At 45.8% G+C, this 19,569-nt stretch overlaps 1 protein-coding gene across 1 annotated transcript; it reads left to right on the forward strand.

Moving 5' to 3' along the window:
• The first annotated feature begins 236 nt into the window (after positions 1-236).
• On the forward strand, positions 237-15,283 carry TMEM207 (transmembrane protein 207). The gene is made up of 6 exons (XM_009916346.2): positions 237-312; positions 11,166-11,266; positions 13,079-13,116; positions 13,528-13,572; positions 14,019-14,161; positions 15,138-15,283. Exons 1-6 carry the CDS (start codon positions 237-239, stop codon positions 15,281-15,283), a joined length of 549 nt encoding a protein of 182 aa, XP_009914648.2.
• The last annotated feature ends 4,286 nt before the right edge of the window (positions 15,284-19,569 follow it).

Here is a 19,569-nt window from a genome sequence, read left to right on the forward strand (position 1 = left end):
TGAACTTATAAACAAAACAAAACCATAACCTCCACACCCCAAACCCTGTTTTATCATTCCTCCTCTGTCCTTTTCTTCTCAGTTTAGTTAAAACCACAGTTTGAATCCAGCAGGTGGAAGACATTGAGACCAAGCCTACTCATTTTTTGGTGATGAGAGAGACCCCACTCCCTCCACTCAGAGGGTGAGGCACCGTGTCCCTGCCTCCTACGAGCTGGTCCTCCATGTAGGCTGTCATGTCGGGCAATGCTGAGACAGACCTGGGAGGGGTGGGGGTGGTAAGAATGAGGTTTGGGGTGGACCTCGTGCACGGTGAGGTGATGCTGTGCCTACCTTTCCGAGCCCACCCTGGGAGCCTGCCTTTATATACCTGGAGAAGGGGATCAACGCTCAGGCCAACGCAAAGCTGCAGGTGCATTTTCTGGGCTGAGCTCCCCAACCATTTCCATGGCTTTCCTCTGGACTAGCCTGACATGTGCTGCTGTCCTGCCGTGACTTCCAGGTCCTTCACAGTGAAGTTACTAGCAAAAAGCTACTTGTTTTATACCCTCCCTTTTTCTTTTCACCGATTGCTTTATATTACAGGCAGTCCTTCTGACAAGTGCACTTAATCAGTTTGTGGCAGGAAGATGGCTCAATGGGCGAGCTCTGAATAAACAGCAAGAGCTCAAAATTGGAAATAGGCATTGCTCTGCTGAGCACGGTTCTGGTGTCCTGGCTCCCACTATGGCCAGAGGAAAGTAAGAGAGTAATTATGAGTTATGTTTCCTCTGCACCTCTGTTAGTGTGAATCTAGTTTATGCATCAAAATGGAAAGGCTTTCCAAAAAATACTTCATTGTTCTACAAATTCTCCTTTTCCATGGTGATGTCCAATTTCTTTCTGAATTGTGCTTGGCTCTTGTTCTCAATAATTTCCAGCAGCCTTGTATTTCATGGGGCATTTATATACTGGCTGTAAAATCTTTTGATGGGCTTTAAAAGGTTGGATTAAAGGATTCGATACCCATGAACTACCTGCCAGTTGGCTGCCAATGCCTTCTAGCTTCATTCCCTTCTGTTGTTGCTATCAAGCAAATTCTTGCCCAGAGAATATTTCCAATTTGCCTTGATGGTGGCAGTGATTCTCAAAGCATCTTCAGGCTCTTCATCTTTGATAAAGACTGAAACAACAATCCCAGGCTGGCCTCCATCAAATCAACACATCTACTCCCATGGGATTGCACAGGCTTGAGCTGTGCACGAATCCTTTCCCCTGAAGCCAAAGACAGAGAGGGAAGCAGCCACGTCTGGGTTAGTTATCCCATCTGCAGGTGAACTAGTCCATCCTTAGGTTAAGTGGTCCACCTGCTTTCCCAGACAACACAGAGCTGAACTTTACATGTTCTCCACGCCCCTTCATAAGAGGTTTTATAGCAGGACTTATCCCTGCTTCTTATTCTGCAAGCGTAACCCGTAGACTAATGAACAGGTCATTTGCTCTGATAGTCACCTCTTGCCCCTCGTGACAGTCCTCTTTGATCTTTCCCTGCTGTGAACAATAACTTACATTTTCCAGTTTCTGTGCAGAGTAATAGATGCCCATGCAGACTATGCAGCCAAAACCTTCTTTCCGATTTGAAAACACAATCTTTCTAGCATTATTTGCCCAACAGCCTGAAAAACGCCAGACTATGGGTCATCAAAGAAGTACAGGAAGCCCAGCTGACCCATTGATTTTAGTGGAGTGGATCTGTTTCAGTGCACTGTTCCTACTGTTCTGCTGATTTTTAGAAAATTAAATAAAAATATTTCTAGACTTCTTGTGAGCTCCAGGCGTTTTGTCATGGAGCAGAGAAGAGTTTGTGGCTCCCTCTCGCTTTTAATGTCACCACCCATGATTCTGTTTGTAACATTTTGGATATAGCATTGTGTTTCCCTCGCTCCATGCTGTCCTCAAGCTCTTCAGGCAGACAGCATCTCTGTCACAACTGGGTGTGATGCTGGAACTTACCTTCCTTCAAGGAGGACAGCTTCCATGTAAAAGTACACTTGGAGTAATTCTAGATTTATTGAATCAAGTCTTTAAACTCAAGAGGTAACGTGTGCTGTATTTTATATAGAAAACAATTTTCCCTGCCAGATGAAATCTTAGAACAGAGTGTCTCTTATTTTATATAGCTGCTTGGGCATTTCTCTGTCTTGGGATTAATGGTGATGATGTAATTTAGATTCTGTAACAACTTGAGATGGATGTATTTACAGAGTTATCAGTCTAGCCACATACAGGCGGCTTTGCTTTAATTGAATTTAGTGTCGAGGAAAGGAAGAACTTGGTAAGAGAAAGTCCTTCTCCACCTGCCTTGAGAATAAAGGTCCAACCGAGGCAGGACCAGCACACTTTGCCTTTATTGCCAGTGCAGGCAGAGTAACTGCAGGTGGGATGCCAGAGGAGCGATGTCTGGGCATGCTGTCACAGCCTGCACAGAGCAGGAGGGAGGTTTCCTGCCTTGCGGTGCCCATCCCAGGGCTTGAGCTGAATGGCAAAGACTTATGAAGCAGCCCAAGGGGAGCTTATAGCCCACCTGGCAAGTCCATACTGGAAGTGTATTTGTTTGCATCACCTAATCTCCTAAAGAAACAGGGTAGCGTGATCATATGACCGATGGACCAATGTCCATCCATCTCATTCCTGTGGCTCCACAAACTGCTGACCATTTTTAGTCTGATTTGAATCATCTCAAATCAACCCGAACATAACAGTGACTTCCTACAAATTTAGGAAAAAATAGCTGATCAGTAAAAAAGAGAGAAGTGTTAATGCTCCCTTGAGGATGAGGACACATCAAATACAACGATGTTGGGACAATGTGAGTCTGGGGCTGTCAAGCTGAGACCTTGAGTGGGAAATGACCATCTCCCTAACCAGGACCAGCTTCTCAGCTTTACCCAGTGCAGCAGAAATGCCAGCCTCCTTGCTGCCTCACTCAAAGCCTGGCCACCCTCTCTTTTTTCTCACTGTGTTGGCAGGAGATTTGTGAGTACATCACCATGTGCCATTTCAAGCTTCATTTGAATAAGCGTCCCATATAATAGACTTTTATAGCTCTCTTTTTGTGAATTCTAAATTAACGCAGCTAATTAAAATGTTCCAAAGTTTTATGTAAATAACTAATTAGCATTTGAGAAGGAATAGTAAATTCACAGATGGTTGTGCTCCATTCAGGGCCCACTATGCTCTCACTGGCCGTAGCCAGTGCAGTGTTGAGCCCCTGGTGCAACACCCTTCCCGGCAGGAACAGAGTGCCCGGGTTTCACCCCAAGGACACCCCAGCACCATCCGCCCTGCCTGCAGGCAGTGGGGACTCTGCGTCTTCCAGGATTAGGCTCATTCTTTCTGTCCCTGACACAAGGGCTTGCAAGAGTAAGGAAAGCATGAAAGCATGGATGAGAACCTCAAGGAAGATAAGGTCTGTGCACAGGAGATGAGGTGGGTGGCTGAGCTGTGATTTTCAGTGTTTGTACTGGTGTTGCTCTGTTGCTCCAAGGACATTCCTCTAGAAAGCCTTCCTCAGGGATACCTTTTAGGTGTGCAAGCTACAATACTTAACACAGCTGAACCTCAGCACTCCTGGGTTCCAGCCCCAGCACTGCCACCGAGACCCTGGAAGACTCTGTTCTGTCACTCAAACACTGTGCCCAGGCATCACAAGAGGCAACGTAAGCTAAATATTTTCTTCATCTCTCATAGGATTGGGGCTAACTGATGTCTGTAGCACACTGGGGAGACTCAGAGAGGTGGTACAGGATGAATAACTTGTAAGAATGGGGAGGTTTAAAAAATAGATCCATATCTAATGCTGATTACCACCCAAGTGGAAGTGAGAAGAGTGTCACTTCTCTGACATCCAGACTTTCATGCATATCAGGACCCTTACATTTATACACCCCTTAGCACTCTGCACACCTAAGTGCTGTTACAGCACCATAAAAATCCCCTGCAAATACAAGGAAAGAGTTTTCGGAAGTGGCCAGTTGCAGTTTGTTTGCTTTAGAAGAGGGAGATTATCATCAGAGTAAATGGGGGGAAAGATCATTTTCCTCTCTTGTTGAATAAATCCTACATAACCACCCTCACCTGTTTTAAGGGCAGTCCTGAGTGTTTGCACCTTTTGCTTCCAGAGCTGCAAAGACCTGTGGGAGATGGAGGGATTATAAAAACCTGCTTCAGGGTAAGGTAAAATTTTCTGGTGAATTTGAGCTGGGCCTCTAGGGAAGGGAGATGAGCTTGGGAAGATTCAGGTTGCTAGGACAATGGTGCTTAGCAAGAGAGAAATTGAGGGAGCAGAAGCAGGAGTCAGTGGGGAAATCAAAGGGTGAGTTTTAAGGGACAGGTTAAAAGAAAGAAATGTGCAGAGCCTGGCTGTTTGAATGTGCTGAATTTAAACACAGGACCATGTTCTTCAGACATATTACTAGGCAAAGGTATAAAGCTGGGAGATTAAGTGAAACAGTAAAGCTGGTGGGGGATTTGCAAAAGGGAGAAAAGGCTATGCCAAGCATGCCTCTTGCGTGGCCTTATTTGCAATCCCTGTCTGCCCTGGAAGAATCCCCTGTCTCTCTCTCTGTCTGTTCATACATGCAGCAAACTTCTGCAGAGCAGGGAGGTAGATGCAAGCTCTCCATCTGGTCTTCCAGCCAGTGTTTCTCACCCCGGCACCAGCCTGGAGAGGAGGTGAGGTGAGCTGAGCTAGGTGGCCAGAGGGCATCCTAGCTGTGCTGCAGGGCTCTGGAGGCTGATGTGGAGGGGGAGTAAACCCAGGGGAGCCTCCTCATCTTTTCCCTACCCTGATCCCACCTCTGCTGCTTCAGTATGCTTGGGGAGCGCAAGGCAGGTGGGTATACAGCATCTCACCCCAAGCAGCAACTTGCCATGTTCCCAGGCAGAGCATTTGACTTTTTACCTGTCACAAGAAGAAAGTTAGAGAGCAGCCTGCTGATGCTGTGTTTGTTGAATCTATAAACGCTGATACAAGCACTCCCTAATTCTGGGTGCGTGGGCAGTTGGCTGCAGCCTGTCCTGAGCTGACTGCCTGCAAGAAATGAGGGTCTGAAATAACTGCTCTTCCCTGCCTGGAGCCCAGGTGGGCTGGGGGTGCTTGGCAGAGTACAGGCTGCACCTGAGGCTCCCAACAATTCAAAATAAACCCGTAAAGGGCAACTGGCAAGAAGTCAACATGCAAGGTAAGACTACAAGCAATCAGCTGTAGCAATGGTCAATAGGTATTTGGAAAATCTGAGGGGGCCTTAGGCTGAAATGTTAGCAGGTGTCTTCACTTAAGGGCACAGCACATCAAGCCTTTGGTACCTGGGGTCTGGGTGTTGCAGGAGGCACCAAGAGGCACGTGTGTGTCCGTGTACCCGTGTGGCCCCTCTTGCAGAGGTAACCCCCAGACCACGGGGTTTCTTGGTGAAGTAGCGCATGTGCCAGCTGATAATGACCAGCAGTGTGATGTATTTCAGCGTTCATTGCTAAGTGGTTCTGCCTGGAAAATTGACTTGAAAATGTGTTTCAGGATGTGCCAGATATTCTCATGCTAATTTCTCAGCCAAAACCTCCCATGTGGTGTCCAGTGTGATATCAGTAACTCAAAGGCAGGGGAAAATGAAGCCTCTATCTGCTTTCAAGCAATTTATTCTCCTTTTGTCTTTTTACATCCAGCAGCTAAGTAAATTACAGGGATTAAAATACAAAAGACATTTAATTTTTTAACTGTAATTTCTTAGCTCCTGGCAACAGAGTAACGAAAAAAGAAGTGAAATTAAGAAAAATAATTAAAACCCAAATATAATTTCTAATGATTAAAATACAAATACAATTTTAACTGATTAAAAGTAAGAGGACCTGTTTAAGCACAAAGAAACAGCAGCAGGCTTCAGGATTCATGTAGCCGTAATCAGCTTCAATTTCACATTAAAAAACCAAAGGGGAAAATTTCTGCTGGTGATTACTTCGACTGTATTTCTGGTATACTTCATCTTTCTCTTTATTCAAGCTGCTTTTAATTTTATCAGCTTTATCCTTAATTCTGCCTTTCTGTTCCTCATGTCTTGAGGGTTATCCAGCCCTTTGAACTGATTTCTGACATGCTCTGTGGGAGGTACAGTGCCTATCTGGAGAGCTTGTGAGATAAAAGTTCTCTTACACTCTTTTTCCAGGTGGGCTGTAATACACAGAGTTTCGTGGCTATGTGGGAAGTCAAGTCAATGACAGAGCTGAGAATTATCTCAAGTCCTAATGTCCAAGCCAGAAATCAAGGAAGCCAAACTATCATTTATTCCTCAGGTGCAGTACATCTTAAAATGTAATTCTGAGCTCTGAATTCTCCCATAGAACCAAACAACTGCTAGGCTTAGCCCAAATACTGTTAATTTGGCACTTTTTTTTTTAGGATCCAACTTAAGTTTTCAAAACAAAATGCAACTTATAGGGAGGGGAAAAACCCCAAACCACTTCTCTAAATTCTTTCAGCTTCCCATTGCCCCACCACAAAGCAGCTCTCCATAAAAGACTGCAGGCTGTTTTCTGTTTTTAATGGTGACAGCAGAGTCAGTACCAGAGTCGTCAGCACACACAAGACACTTGCTTGAAAGGTGCACTTCTCAAAGTTGCTTCTCCCTGTGAATTCCAGAGCAACGAAGCTCCTGTCCTGCCTAAATCCTTTCATGTATGCTCAATATTTCAGTTGTTGCAGTATCTATTTCAGGTGTTCATTATAGGGTTGGAACTGGGGTATTTGGACAATTCATAGCAATTTCTCAACAGTTCGGTGGACTTTATACTGTAGATAGCTTAAAGTTTTGACTTCCCATGAATGTGTGATTTAAGGATTTGAGGACTCCATGAACACCTATGTATTGAAGGCAGTTTTCTGTAGTTCTCAGTCTGGGATATACACACACATATAGGAGAAAACCCTTTCACAAATAACTAACCTAAAATAAGATTCCTTTTCCTTTGGCTTTCTGCCAGGCATAAGGCTTCACTGACCCCATTCTCTACTGGATTTTCCCCACTGATATGCCAAGACAAACAAAAGGGCTCTCTGGACCATCCGAAGCAGTGGAGGTAGCTGCAGTTGCCTCAGACCCGAGGGTGACCTGCAAAGCCTTGCTCCTGGGGAGGATGCAGCGGAACAATGTCATCCTTGTTTGCGCTCATTTAAATCAGTGCCCGGAGTCTTTCCTTCCCCCTGTGCAGCACGTCCCTGCACAGGCTCACAAAGGGCTGTATTCATCAGTGAGCAGCAAGTAGTTATAATCCTTTTGAAAGACAACAGGCTGTGCCAGCTCTACCGAGGCTTGTTTTAAAGGGTTCATCCTTCCTTGCTCACGCAAGCCTGGGACTGCCTCGGCTGACTCCTGTATGTGCAGATGGGTTTGAGGGTCCAAGGACCAACTGGAGTGGTTTCCATGGGGTGGGAAAGGACTCTCTGGGTCAGCAAGTCCTGCTGAAGTGGTTACATCCCCTGTGGGAGCTGGATGACTTCCAACCCAGGAACTGTTTGGTTTCATGCCCACACTCCTCCCACAGACAAGCTGCTGTACGACCTCAGTGCTCCGGATGGGGTGAACCTTCTTTGCGTTTCCACTCTCAATTTATTTGTGGCCAGTTTGGTCACATTTGTTCCCATGCCAGAACTGTCCGTTAGCTGAAATAGCTCTCCCTGGTGTTGCATTTATTCATCTCGGTGTGTTTGTAGGGAGCAAGCAGCTCCTTGCAGCTTTCATTTTGTGAGGGTGAGACCAAAGCTGCTTTAGCTCTGCTGTTGCAGAGAGGCAACATTCGATCCTCAATCCTCCCTGTTACTGTTCTCTTTGGCTAAACTCAATTTACCTGCCGTGAGTCTTCCCAGAACAGGCCAGGAGGGATGATCGCAGCCTGGCTGAGCCCAGACACCAAGGATGCAGCTGCAAAAGTAAAGACTGAGCCAGCCACGGTGGCGAAGTTGAGTAGGGAGGGGAGAGCTCCCAGTGGACTTAGGCTGGAGGAAAAATTGATTGTTGTAGTGCTGTGAAAACACTGCAACATAAAAAAGCCAACACATGCTTAATTAACTCTTGTCAGTCAACCTTAATGTAAAGAGCAGGGCTACCCTGCCTTTCCTGGTCTCCCTTCTACATCACAACTCTGTGTTCTCCATGCTGTCCTATGTCCTTCCCTGTGTCTGTCCCACCTCTCCTCCTGCCACTCTCCTTTCTTGCTTGCTTTCTGGAAAAGTCTTCCACAGTCCCATTGTGGACTGTACTGGGAGGCTGGTCAGAGCTTAGCAAGGTGATTGCTTTCCCAAAAGTCATCCTCAGCAGCCACCAAATGCTCTGAAGGCAGCTAAGGAAGAGCTTTAAACAGGTTTAAACATCTAGCTGTGCTTATGAGCTGCCAGGGGCTCTGTGTGGGCTCCTGTTTGCCAGTAAATTCCCTCCCACTCTTACCAGAATCCAGAGGTCCCCAGGGTGTTCCCTGAAACTTTGGTTCAAACCAAAAGCATGACTGAAAATTATTGTATGACGCTCAAGACAGCAAAGGCCATCACTTCTAGTGCACATACACACAAGAATGAGATCAGTTCCTGAAATTCAGACCCCTAATCCAACCTCGGCCCCATTGGACTTGGCAATTTAAATCAGCTTCTCCCAAATTCCTCCTGTCTCCTAGCCTTGCATTCCCTCTCATGAAGCCCAGCAAGAGCCAGCCCCCAGCAGAGGTGGCTTCTGTGACAACTCTAAAAGTCACCCGTTGGGTGATCCTAGAGCTGCACATCTTCCTCCCAAAACCAGGCACTTTAAGCAAAGAGATAATGGACAATCATAAATTGCTGTATGTTGCAGTAGTTCCTGTTGCTGCCTGGGAGATGCATTTGTCACCTAGCAACGACATAAGATGACGAGGAAATAACAGATTTTTAATCTAATGGCCGTGAGTTAACATCTATCAGAAAGCAGCTTCCCAAGTCCACTGACGAGGTGGATATAATTGATTGAGGGGGCAAGAGATAGAAAACTTTTCATCAGTAAGTGGACAAGGAGGAGGGAGCAGGTGTTACCTTTCATGTATGTATATACATATGTGTGCATATATCTCCTTGTGGGGGGAATGACAAAAAGCCTAGAAAAATCCCTCAGACTGGAGATAACCGTCGGACACAGAGCTACCCAGAAGACAAGTCTCTCGGTATTGCCAAACCCCGAAGGCAGCAGCGTTGCAGTAGGTGGGAAGCGGGCAGGAAGGGTCGCAGCCCACCGTGGGTTTCGGTGCAGAGCTCCTCTGGGCTTTTGGTGTTGGGTCCTGGCTGCCTTAGACCAAGTGCTGGGGCTTTCTATGGCATTCATGTATTCAAGCTGCTTAGCAGATCATAGACAGGGAGAGTTTTCCTGCTGAAGCACCAGCTCTTTTCAGTATTGGGATTGTGCCTGAAGCAAAAGACAGGGCTGTTCGTGAACCCCCTCTTAGTCAACTCTCTCTCCCTTGAATTGTTACCGAGAATACAGGAACAGACTCCACAAATTGCCACCACAACTTGAAACCTCTGTATGGGAGCAACCAGCAGAAAACTTCAAAGTTTGCCTCGAGGTCAGGAAGCCGAGCAGTGGCAGAATACAATTCTTCCCCTTTTCTTCTAGAAATAGACCCAGAACAAAAGCCGTGTGTTATTTTTCAGTACCAGGAACTCATTGTGGTACCTGCCCCCTGAAATACTGGGGATGATCCATTTGGTAGCTCTAAATTGGAAGTACCCTGGCTGCTAGCATGAGGGAAGTAATTGTGAAAGGAAGAAATCTGAAATTAGTTCATTGATGGATGATGTCTTTGAAGCCTGAAATTGTAAAAGTCACAAGGTTCCCAGCTAGGCTGTGCACATTTTTATACTGCAGGAGCTTTTTTTTTTTTTTTAAGAAAACAGCTAAGAAATTGGTTTGGCAATTTACTGTTGAACAAAATTGAAAAGGATTGGTCTGAACCAGGACACCAACACATTCAGACCATTTATATTGTGTAGCACATACACGTAGCACCATTATGAGAGATGCTTTCTCAGAGGGCATCATTTCAGAGGCTTGCCTTTAATTAGTAGTGAGCTGAAAGTAAACATTTGACAACATCAGGGTTTGGACTGGGTTTATGCAAAACTTTAACAGAAAATAACAAACTTGTGTTGAGTAAGTGTACCAGAGTTGCTTAGGCTTCCTGACCTTTTAGTTGAAGCAAAGCCACAGAGGTGTATCTCAAAAGCAGCTTAGTTTTGTCAATCATTACTGAAGTAATGGCATCACAACATAATGCTTAACTTCTGGAGTGACGGCTAAACATATTCACAGCAACACCCTTTGTGTTAAATCTGGAAGAACCGTAGTTAATGGTGCATTTCAGCTACGGGCTGTAAACTTCAGTGACAATCTATTACTGACTGCCGAACAAACCGGGATCGTCCGTTCTGCGCTGATCAGAGCTATGGTGCAAACCATCTTCCACCTCTGTTTAACTACATCATCTGGATGTATCCATTAGGATCAAATCGGTGCTTATATTGTGCAATGAAATTTTGTATCCCTTATGAGAACCGTTGGGGATATATGTTCTTTCAGATGCATTTTCGTAGCAAACCAACCCCTGGCAGCTGCATAATGGCAGTAGAGGTGCTGGTGGTGGTTGTCTCAGGCTGGGAAGGCTTTCCTTCATCCTTGGTGCATGTTTGAGGTGGTAGGCACAGTGCGTAGGAGATGGTTGGAAGTAGCTCCCATTTCTCTGTAATGCCAGAATTGCATCTGGAGGCAACATGTAATGAAAGCATGGCCTCACAATACGGTCTCCAGTGATTCTTTATTTGTAGCAGGTCCTGTTAAATACAGCCGTGGGTTAATATGGAACTGAGTTTCAGCAACAGGAATTTGTGAACAGCTATGAAAATACTGAAACAACTGCAAGGTGCTGACCTTAAACTAGTGTTCCTTTAACTTCTAGCAGCTGTTTGAGTGTGTCCATGCAAACCCAAATTCGTTCCCTGGCTAGCGGTAATTTCTGAAGTGCGGGAAGCCATTGGGTAATGTGTTTTCTGGCTGAAGGCACAATGTGCAAAGAAGTTTTAAAAGCTCCAAATTACGGAGGGTAAAACACTGCTGCAAACAAAGCTCTTCCCACGTTTCTCCTGTTAGTGATGCAGAGACCTGGAGCTTTGTGTTTTGCTTCATGGACCACAGGAACTGGAGTTCTGTGTTTAACCTTCTTCCAGGTAACGAAACCCTTCACTGGGACCAGGCTGATTTTAAGGATTTTGTGGTGAGAAATGTCAACTTTTACAGAATTTAGTCATCAGCTCTTTTTATTTTGGGGGAAAGAATTTTTTGAGGACCTGCTAAATTTGGGGAGGATTTAATGTTCACAACAATTCCAGTTAATGCAGAGAAAACGTGACTGCCTTAATCCTTTATTCTGTCTATGGCTACTGAAATGGAAGAGCCTGGGCTGTCAGCAGCACAGGTGGATGTTTGGCTGCATTGATAGATTATTGCCTCAGAGCAGAGGCACTTTGCTGCAGTTTAACTATGCTAAGGCAGCTCTGCTGAGGTAGTTTGAAGGATGATAAGAGAGTCCAGAGGTTGTCATTCAGCCATGAAGAATACTCACAGTACACGTAATCACAGCAATCAGCTGTCTGGTTTTGACCTGTTATTCTAATAATTAGTTGAAGTGCAAGAAAAAAAATTAAAATATTCTGCACCAGGGTGCATGTGTGACATGGCAAATTAGCTCAATTTTAAAAGGACACATCTGGAAGAGCTGAAGCTTCTGTCTTTTTCTCTACTCCTCATTTGGGTTTCAACTGCTCATGAAATTTCATAGGTAATGTTTTATATGAAAGACTTATTATACCTAAATATCTCAGGTGAAACTAGGGACCAAAAGGCAGTGTGTGCACAGGATCAGGCGTGTTAAAGATTTGCGGGGTGATTTCTTGCTGTTTACAGTGACACAAGCTTTGCACAACAAAATCCTTACAAAGAAGTCCTGTTTATGAGAGATGTAATATGAGATCTCTCAATTATATATATTTGATACAAATTTGTGTTACAGAACAGAGCTTTCCAGTTTGGCTCAAAAAAAGTCAGAAATTTCTACATGTTTTGGATATATGCAGAACAAAATCCGAGTAAAGTAATGATTTACAAATTACATGATAGTAGTTTTCTCCAAGAAATAAATCTAAATTCTTCCATCTTGCTCATTCTGCATCCCAGTGTTACTGCAATTCTATACCTGATCTGAAGCTTTTTGTAGCAAAGTTGGGCAAGTGTTATAACGCACCTAACGTGAATCAGCCAAAAATTGCATTGAATTTGATTCAATCATACTGATGAACCACTCCAATTACTTTTTGCCCAGATAATCTGAAACTGAGGCTAAGATCAAGAAGGCGTGCAACAATAAACTTGCTTAAGTGGAGAGTACAAAATATACCTGAAAAACAAGTTTCAGGTTCACATACTTGCAATACCTGAAACCTGACTCTGGGAATGATGCACCACACTATCCAAAACCAGGAAAATGCTGGGCAGGGCACACATTTGGTCAAAATAGCTCAAATTTACAGCTACATTCACAATTAGCTACTGGAAAATGAGCTCCAGACCAAGAATTTGGTCATGGGACATTTTCAGCAGACATTTCTGAATAGCAGAGCCCAGTTCTGTAAACAGGTCTCTGACACCTGCTTGTGTCTCCCTGCTCTTGTCCTTCCCTCTTTCACATCAAAAGAAATATTTTTCCCTTGGCCTAGCTTTTATCTTCAAACCGTTGAATTTATCAAGCTCTCTGTGAGGTTATCCACTGGTTTCGATACAGGTTACCTCAGACCAGAGACATGCAGAGGCGAAAGCTCAGCCCTGTGGTCTCTAGGGAGAGGTCAGGTTTTCATCCCTGCAGGGGCTGGCACCTGTAAGGCTCTTCCTCTCCCACTTCCCGCTCTAAGATCAGTAATTATACTGGTAAACTATAAAAAACCCAACACATATCTGCCATTTCTGACTTACATGTGTGTTTTCAGTTAGCAGACTCTGAGTCGGACTGTGAGCTTGGCGACAGGTGAGTGTGGCTCTCCGTTTTCTTACCCGCGGCTGCTCCCACCCCGGGCTCTGTCGGGGATGCTGTGCTCCTGCCTGGCACACTGGCACGGAAGAGGAATGAGGGCTTCCAGAAAAGAGCCGTTTAGTTTTTTGTTCCAAAAGAGGAAAGGGAGACTGGCAACTCTTTGGGTTTCCAGCAAAAACGCTGGTGGTGGGTGCCAGTGTTGAAAGGCAAACCAGTTGCATGTATATTATCTCCATCAGCTCCCATCTACCCAGAGAAACTTTTAATAGGGTTCCCTTGATGAAGGAAAACTTCTCAATCCTCTACTTACTGATGATGCTTTTCTTTGTGTTGGTTGACGTGTGTTGGAGCTGGTATAGTCCCCTCACGCTGGACTGCAAGTTCCTTTTATTTTTCCCTTGCTAGGTGCATTGGGCAGAGCGATGAAAACTTTAGCAGCTGGTATGTGTGGTAAGTTTCAGATCTGTTTTAGAGGGAAAAACTGGCAAATAATATTCTTTGATGGATATATAGAGAGAAAGGTATTAAGAGAGACTGATAGCTAGAGAGCATTGCTCCTGGGCTGTCCCTGTGTTCTGTCTTTACTGACTAATGGGAATCATTTATCCATATCCTCCTCACTGTACGCTGACAACTGAGCTGGGCAAAACCGATGAACGATTTCAGGGAGAAACGTTTGAATTTCCAGCCAGCATTTGGCGCTGAGCACTCAGCACTGAGACATTGGTTTCCAGGGACTTTGATCATGTCCAGTACGCTGATGGGGAAACCGCAACATTTAACTGCTATTTGCAAAAGATGTTAACGAATATGTTAATTTGAAGACACGCAGCCATCTGTTGGTGCTGCCCGCAGATGGTGATGGTACCATTCCTTCCCTGCTGCCTCTGCCTCAGGTTCCTGATGTTGTTTTTCCTGGCCTTGCTCCTGTCCTGCGGGATCTGCTGCTGCCTGCGGTGCTGGCTGAAACGGCGGAGCTGCCTCCCCCACCGACGCACCCTGGCCGTCTTTGCGCTCAGCAGCTCGGATGCCTTTTGCGGTTAGTCCTCTCCCTACCTGCTGCAAGGTCCTGCTGGCCCTGGAAGGCTTCCCGTGGGCCACCCATAGCCCAGTGAGAGGTGGCCAGGCTTGAGTGGGAGCCAGGCTGCAGCTGGGTGCTGTGTGTCTGGTGAACAGTGGGCTGCCCAGCTCGGGCATCTTGGGGGGATGTTCGGACCATGGACTGGAGGGCTTAAGCAAGCCACATCCACTTTTCCCCAGCGGTACCTTCAGCTGAACTCAGTGCTGTCCCTCTGTGTCCGTGTGTCCCAAAGGTCCCTAGTCGGGGCTTGGCCACTCTAACACTGGAGGTGTGAGGGACCTTCTCCTCGGTGCTGGGGCGCTCAGCAGCCCTACATACGCAGCCACAGGCACTGCCTGGGGTCAGGCAGCCCTTTCCAACGTGTGACCTGTATTTCTTACTCAGGCAAGACCCCACTGGCCTACTTGAGCCACCACAGCAGGCAGCTCAACTGGCTGATGAACCTTGGGGTCTGTCAAAAAGTTGTCTTGGTGGGTGCTGTTCACTGCAGTAGCCACCCTCAGCATTGCCCCAGGAGCACCCAGGCTTTTGAGGACTGGGCTATAATGAGTGTGTGTAGCACCCAGCACTGATCTGGAGTATTGCCAGCAGCATCAGCAGGCTGGGCCAGATGTCAGTCCCTCCAAGAAGAAAAAAGTTAATTCTATCATTAGACTAAGCCCTTCCCAAAGGAGGTATTGCCTGCTTTCTGGGTAGTCATGAACAGTGTCTCCACAGGGAGGACCCACCCCAAACCCACCCAAATTCCTCTGTTCTCAGTTCTTGTATCTGGAGTTTGTGGTGAGAAGCTTTGTGATGCCATGTTTCAAAAATTACATCCATGCCTTTCTTGTTTCCAAGCGGTTTGGCAGCTCCTCCCAGGCTCACCCCTCTCACCCCCAAGCTTGCTCTTCACTCCTGTCTGCTGTACAGCTATAGCTTTGCTTTTTTCCAGCAAGCGAAGTGCCTCAGTGCCCATTTGCTGGATCTCCAAGCCCCTGCATGACTGTGGAGATGTCTTCTCCTGCCCCACAGTTCAGCCTTGGGGGAACTGATTTGCCTCCATCCTATGAGGATACTATGAAGGAAAACAAGCTCTAGACACCACATGTTGGCTTTCTGCGATTCCACTTGGTGCATCAGAGATCTTCCATTATGCTACAGTAGTGTGAGATCAAATCAGTCCTTTCCACAGGTTGGCCAAGAGACTGAAAAGCAGCACATATTTCATCTGAACCTAAAAGGGGAGACAAAATGCAACAGAATAAATGCCAAAAGCATGTGTTGAATCTGTCACAGGAGCTCAGCTTGACATTTTGATAGGACTCTGGATTTTGAGAAGCTCCCTCAAAGGTCTGCCTGTATTCAGGGTTTTTGGCTCAGCCTCCAGATTTATCGCTCAAATGCTGCTCGAGCTGGTGCAACCCCATGTGTTTTAGGACCGAATGTTGATAAATTACTTGATAGTTACTTCTTAAACTTGGGCTGCCTTCTTCACTCGGCACGGTGCCAACAAACACCCTCTGGCAAAGTCATGTTGTTCTAATACATTGTAATGCAATCATGCTACTCTGCGATGAAGGATCATTTGCCACATTTAAAATATTTAGCACAGCATATCAGATTTGTCTAGTGCAAAAGGCAGAAAATTTATGGCAATGGGAGGGAAAGTAAGAGATGGGGATTAGGGGGGGAGTAGCAGTGGCAGGAGCTGGTTACAGAGCACAAAAAAAGGGAGTTTGCTCATTTGAGCTGTTCTTAATTTCATGGTGACTGTCCCCAGCTACTCTTCCCCTAGCATTGCAGACCTGTGGGCTTTGAATGGTCCAGGACCCACATGGCAGTTCCCACAGATGTGAATTATGGGTTTAGGTATTTGGTGCTTAGCTACAGAAATTTATTAGGATAAAGAATGCCATTTTCTTTGAGGTGACCACTGCAGACAGGATGGGAAGAGACTTCAAGAAGACTGTCTTATACCCAAGCAGGATCAGCTCTACCTAAGCCATTCCTAGGAGGTATTAGCCTGCCTAGTTCTCAAATTACAGAGGAAAGATGCTGAATTTCCCCCTTAGCTGGATTCCAGATGAAAGCAAAGATTTCCTTTGTCATGGGCAGGTCACTGAAGACTGGATTTGGCCTGTCTGGCCTCTCTGCCTCTGCTCTCTCAATGGTGAGGGCTGGGGCCTGCAGTCAGACCCCCGCTTGGTGCAGAAGACAAATGTCACACCTAGTACTGTGCATCGTGTGCCCTGGGAGCCACGAGCTCACAGTGCAAGTGGGCAGCTGTGTCCATCCTAGCTACCCCAAAAGATTAATGGAAGCCCACAGCCTGCCTCATGGAACAGCTCCCCACCTGTAGAGTGGGGTTAATACCAGTTCTCTTGCTCAGGAAGGAAACTGGGAAGATAAATCCACTAAAGGTTATGAAGTGCTCACATATTCTCATAATGAGGCTATATAAGTACCTTCGCTAGATAAAGAATTATAGCATATTTCGAGAGACAAATTCTCTGCCAGCACCACCACAAATTATCTCCATAAAATCTTATTTTAGAAGCAGCTTTAATGTTTGACTCTTGTGTGAAAGGAAATAAATGTTACTGTAGCAAAATGAATGTTTGTGCCAACAGGCTAAAATATTACAGGGTTTATTAATAAGGAAAATTAGCAAGTACGGACTCAGTCAGCAGAGATGCCGAGCAATTCCTGAGTGTCCTTTCGCTGGCTGAACTTAGTAAGAATTGCAGGTAATCAGCACCTCAGGATCAGACCTTTTATATACATAACTGCTTCCACTACTCAAGCCCTTCAATTTATGCCCTGAAGCATGAGATTTGATTATGTTTGTCACTTCAGCTTGCATAGCATGCTACTGGGCATTAAATCAGCCACCACTTCTTTCCCACCTACACGCTGCATTTGCTTCAGTGACCCCTTCATGGAAGCGAACTCCACAGGTTGTGTGCATTATATGCTGCATAAAACATTACCGTCTCCCGCTTATTAATTGCTTGGCTCTAAATAAATTGCTGCCTTTAATTTCATTGAATGTCACCTTCTAATCAGGTGGCTGGAGAGGCTAACAAGCAAGGACTGCTCTGGTTTCAATGCCTCCATCACCCTGCATCCCTGTCCTGGTTTCAGCTGGGATAGAGTTAACTGTCTTCCTAGTAGCTGGTACAGTGCTATGTTTTGAGTTCAGTATGTGAAGAATGTTGATAACACTGATGTTTTCAGTTGTTGCTCAGTAGTGTTTGGACTAGAGTCAAGGATTTTTCAGCTTCTCATGCCCAGCCAGGGCACCTGACCCAAACTGGCCAACGGTGTATTCCATACCATGGGACATCCCATCTAGTTTAGGAACTGGGAAGTGGGGGGCAGGGAATCTCCGCTCGGGGACTGGCTGGGTGTCAGTCGGCGGGTGGTGAGCAATTGCCCTGCGCATCATTTGTACATTTCAATCCTTTTATTACTACTGTTGTCATTTTATTAGTGTTATCATTATCATTATTAGTTTCTTCTTTTCTGTTCTATTAAACCGTTCTTATCTCAACCCAGGAGTTTTACTTCTTTTCCTGATTTTCTCCCCCATCCCACTGGATGGGGGGGGAGTGAGTGAGCGGCTGCGTGGTGCTTAGTTGCTGGCTGGGGTTAAACCACGACAATCCCTCTTTCACAAGGTCCTGTAAGCAGCACTCATTACAGAGGTGGTAAATCCTTCCCCAGCCACCCAACAGAGGGCAAGCGAGGCTTTTAGCAGCGCACCTAGGAGGCTGCTGCTGTTGCAGAAACATTGGTGGGAGCCCGTTTGTCTTTCTGTGCGACTAGTGTGCATTCAAGCGCGTTCAGTTTCATGTTCGGCGTGCTTTAATTATTCACAAAAGGAATTCCAAATTATTCCATCAAAATTGCGTTGAGTGGCTTATAGTAAAGCAAGCTACTGGCTGTCACAAAATTAGGCTCCAGCTGGAGTCACCAGCGTGGGAGAATCTGTGCTGTGGTAGTTGTGCAACATGGCAAGAGCCTTAGGCACTTCCAAGAACTGCAGAAGATCAGGACCCATCTGCAAAAAGAGTTCGTGTAGGGTTGCCTGAGAGGGGGTATAAACTGACTTAGCTGCTGGCTTGTGGTGGGGAAGGGGAGTACCCCGAGAGGGGGCTCAGTGGGGCTCCGTGGGCTCTGCCCTGGTCCTTGGCTTCCTGATCATTAAAATGGAGAAAGGGATGGGTTCCTTCCTTCTGCAAATGTATTTGGAATGGCCCCACTGACCTACCGTTGCCTACGAAAGCTGCTTCTCCCAGCCTGCCCCCTTACTCCCAGGTGCTCCAGCAGAATGGGCAACGTTTCTCCAGACCTGTGTTCCCATTCTTACAAAAGCAGAGATTTTGCTTACTATCTTATGCTTTTGTAAGCACTCAGCACTTAATGAGGGCAGTTAATGCAGTTTGGCTGACGTTTCCAGAGTTATAAGGAAAGATGAGCCATTTCTCTATAATTCATCACCTTAGGAAGAGGGTCCACTTTGGAAAAGCACTTTTTCTGCTGTGACCCTCTGGCTGCCACTCATCCTCTGGTTTATACTTCCTGCTGACTTTGAGAAGAAATGGCAAACTTCTCTAGAAAAACCCAGAAAACACTTCAAGGCAGATGTATTTGTGGGGGAACTTGCTGTCAGTAAGCCTTGAGAGGGGGAAATGGGAGCAGTGCAGAGGAACTAATTGCTTGGTGACCATATGGAAGCAAAAGACAATGGGAACGTGGAGAGGCACATGGCTAGACTTTCACCTCCACCTGTCAAGAGCTGAATAATAAAGTCATAAACTGGCTCTCAGGCAAAACAGAGCAAAACCAAAGGCAGCTGACTCATAACAGGGAGTCGGTGAGGGCTGCCAGGAGGGTTGCACATGAAAGATGTGAAAATAATATAAATGCTCATTAATGGTTTTTTTTTTTTTTTAATTGTCATCTGAAGACTGGATTATGGGCTAAAGGCTTTTGTGTAAGGAGGAAGAGGATGGGGCCGGGGACAGATGCTCGCTCTCTTCGTGTCACTAGATGGCACAAGTCTGGCTCTTTCCTTTCTCACTCAAAGGCATCTTACAGCAGGGACCCAAGAGCTACCGGGAGAAAATTGTTCTCTGCTTCCTGTAACAGTGCTTGGACAGAGTATTTAGGTCATTAATCGCTTGTCACAATATTTAACAGATGCAGAAGAGCAAACTGTGGGAGTCCAGCTCCAGCTGAGAGAGAAAACCTTGCTTTCTTGGTGGAATTTTACTTTTCTCTCTTGGAAAGTTTTTTAAATGACTATAAGTAGATATGTCTAAACTGGGGATAATGTCTACAGCTGTCGAAGGGCTGTTGCTGTAGGCATGCACTGGGGT

The sequence above is a fragment of the Haliaeetus albicilla genome, chromosome 9 (assembly GCF_947461875.1).
Source record: "Haliaeetus albicilla chromosome 9, bHalAlb1.1, whole genome shotgun sequence".
NCBI classification, from domain to species: domain Eukaryota; kingdom Metazoa; phylum Chordata; class Aves; order Accipitriformes; family Accipitridae; genus Haliaeetus; species Haliaeetus albicilla.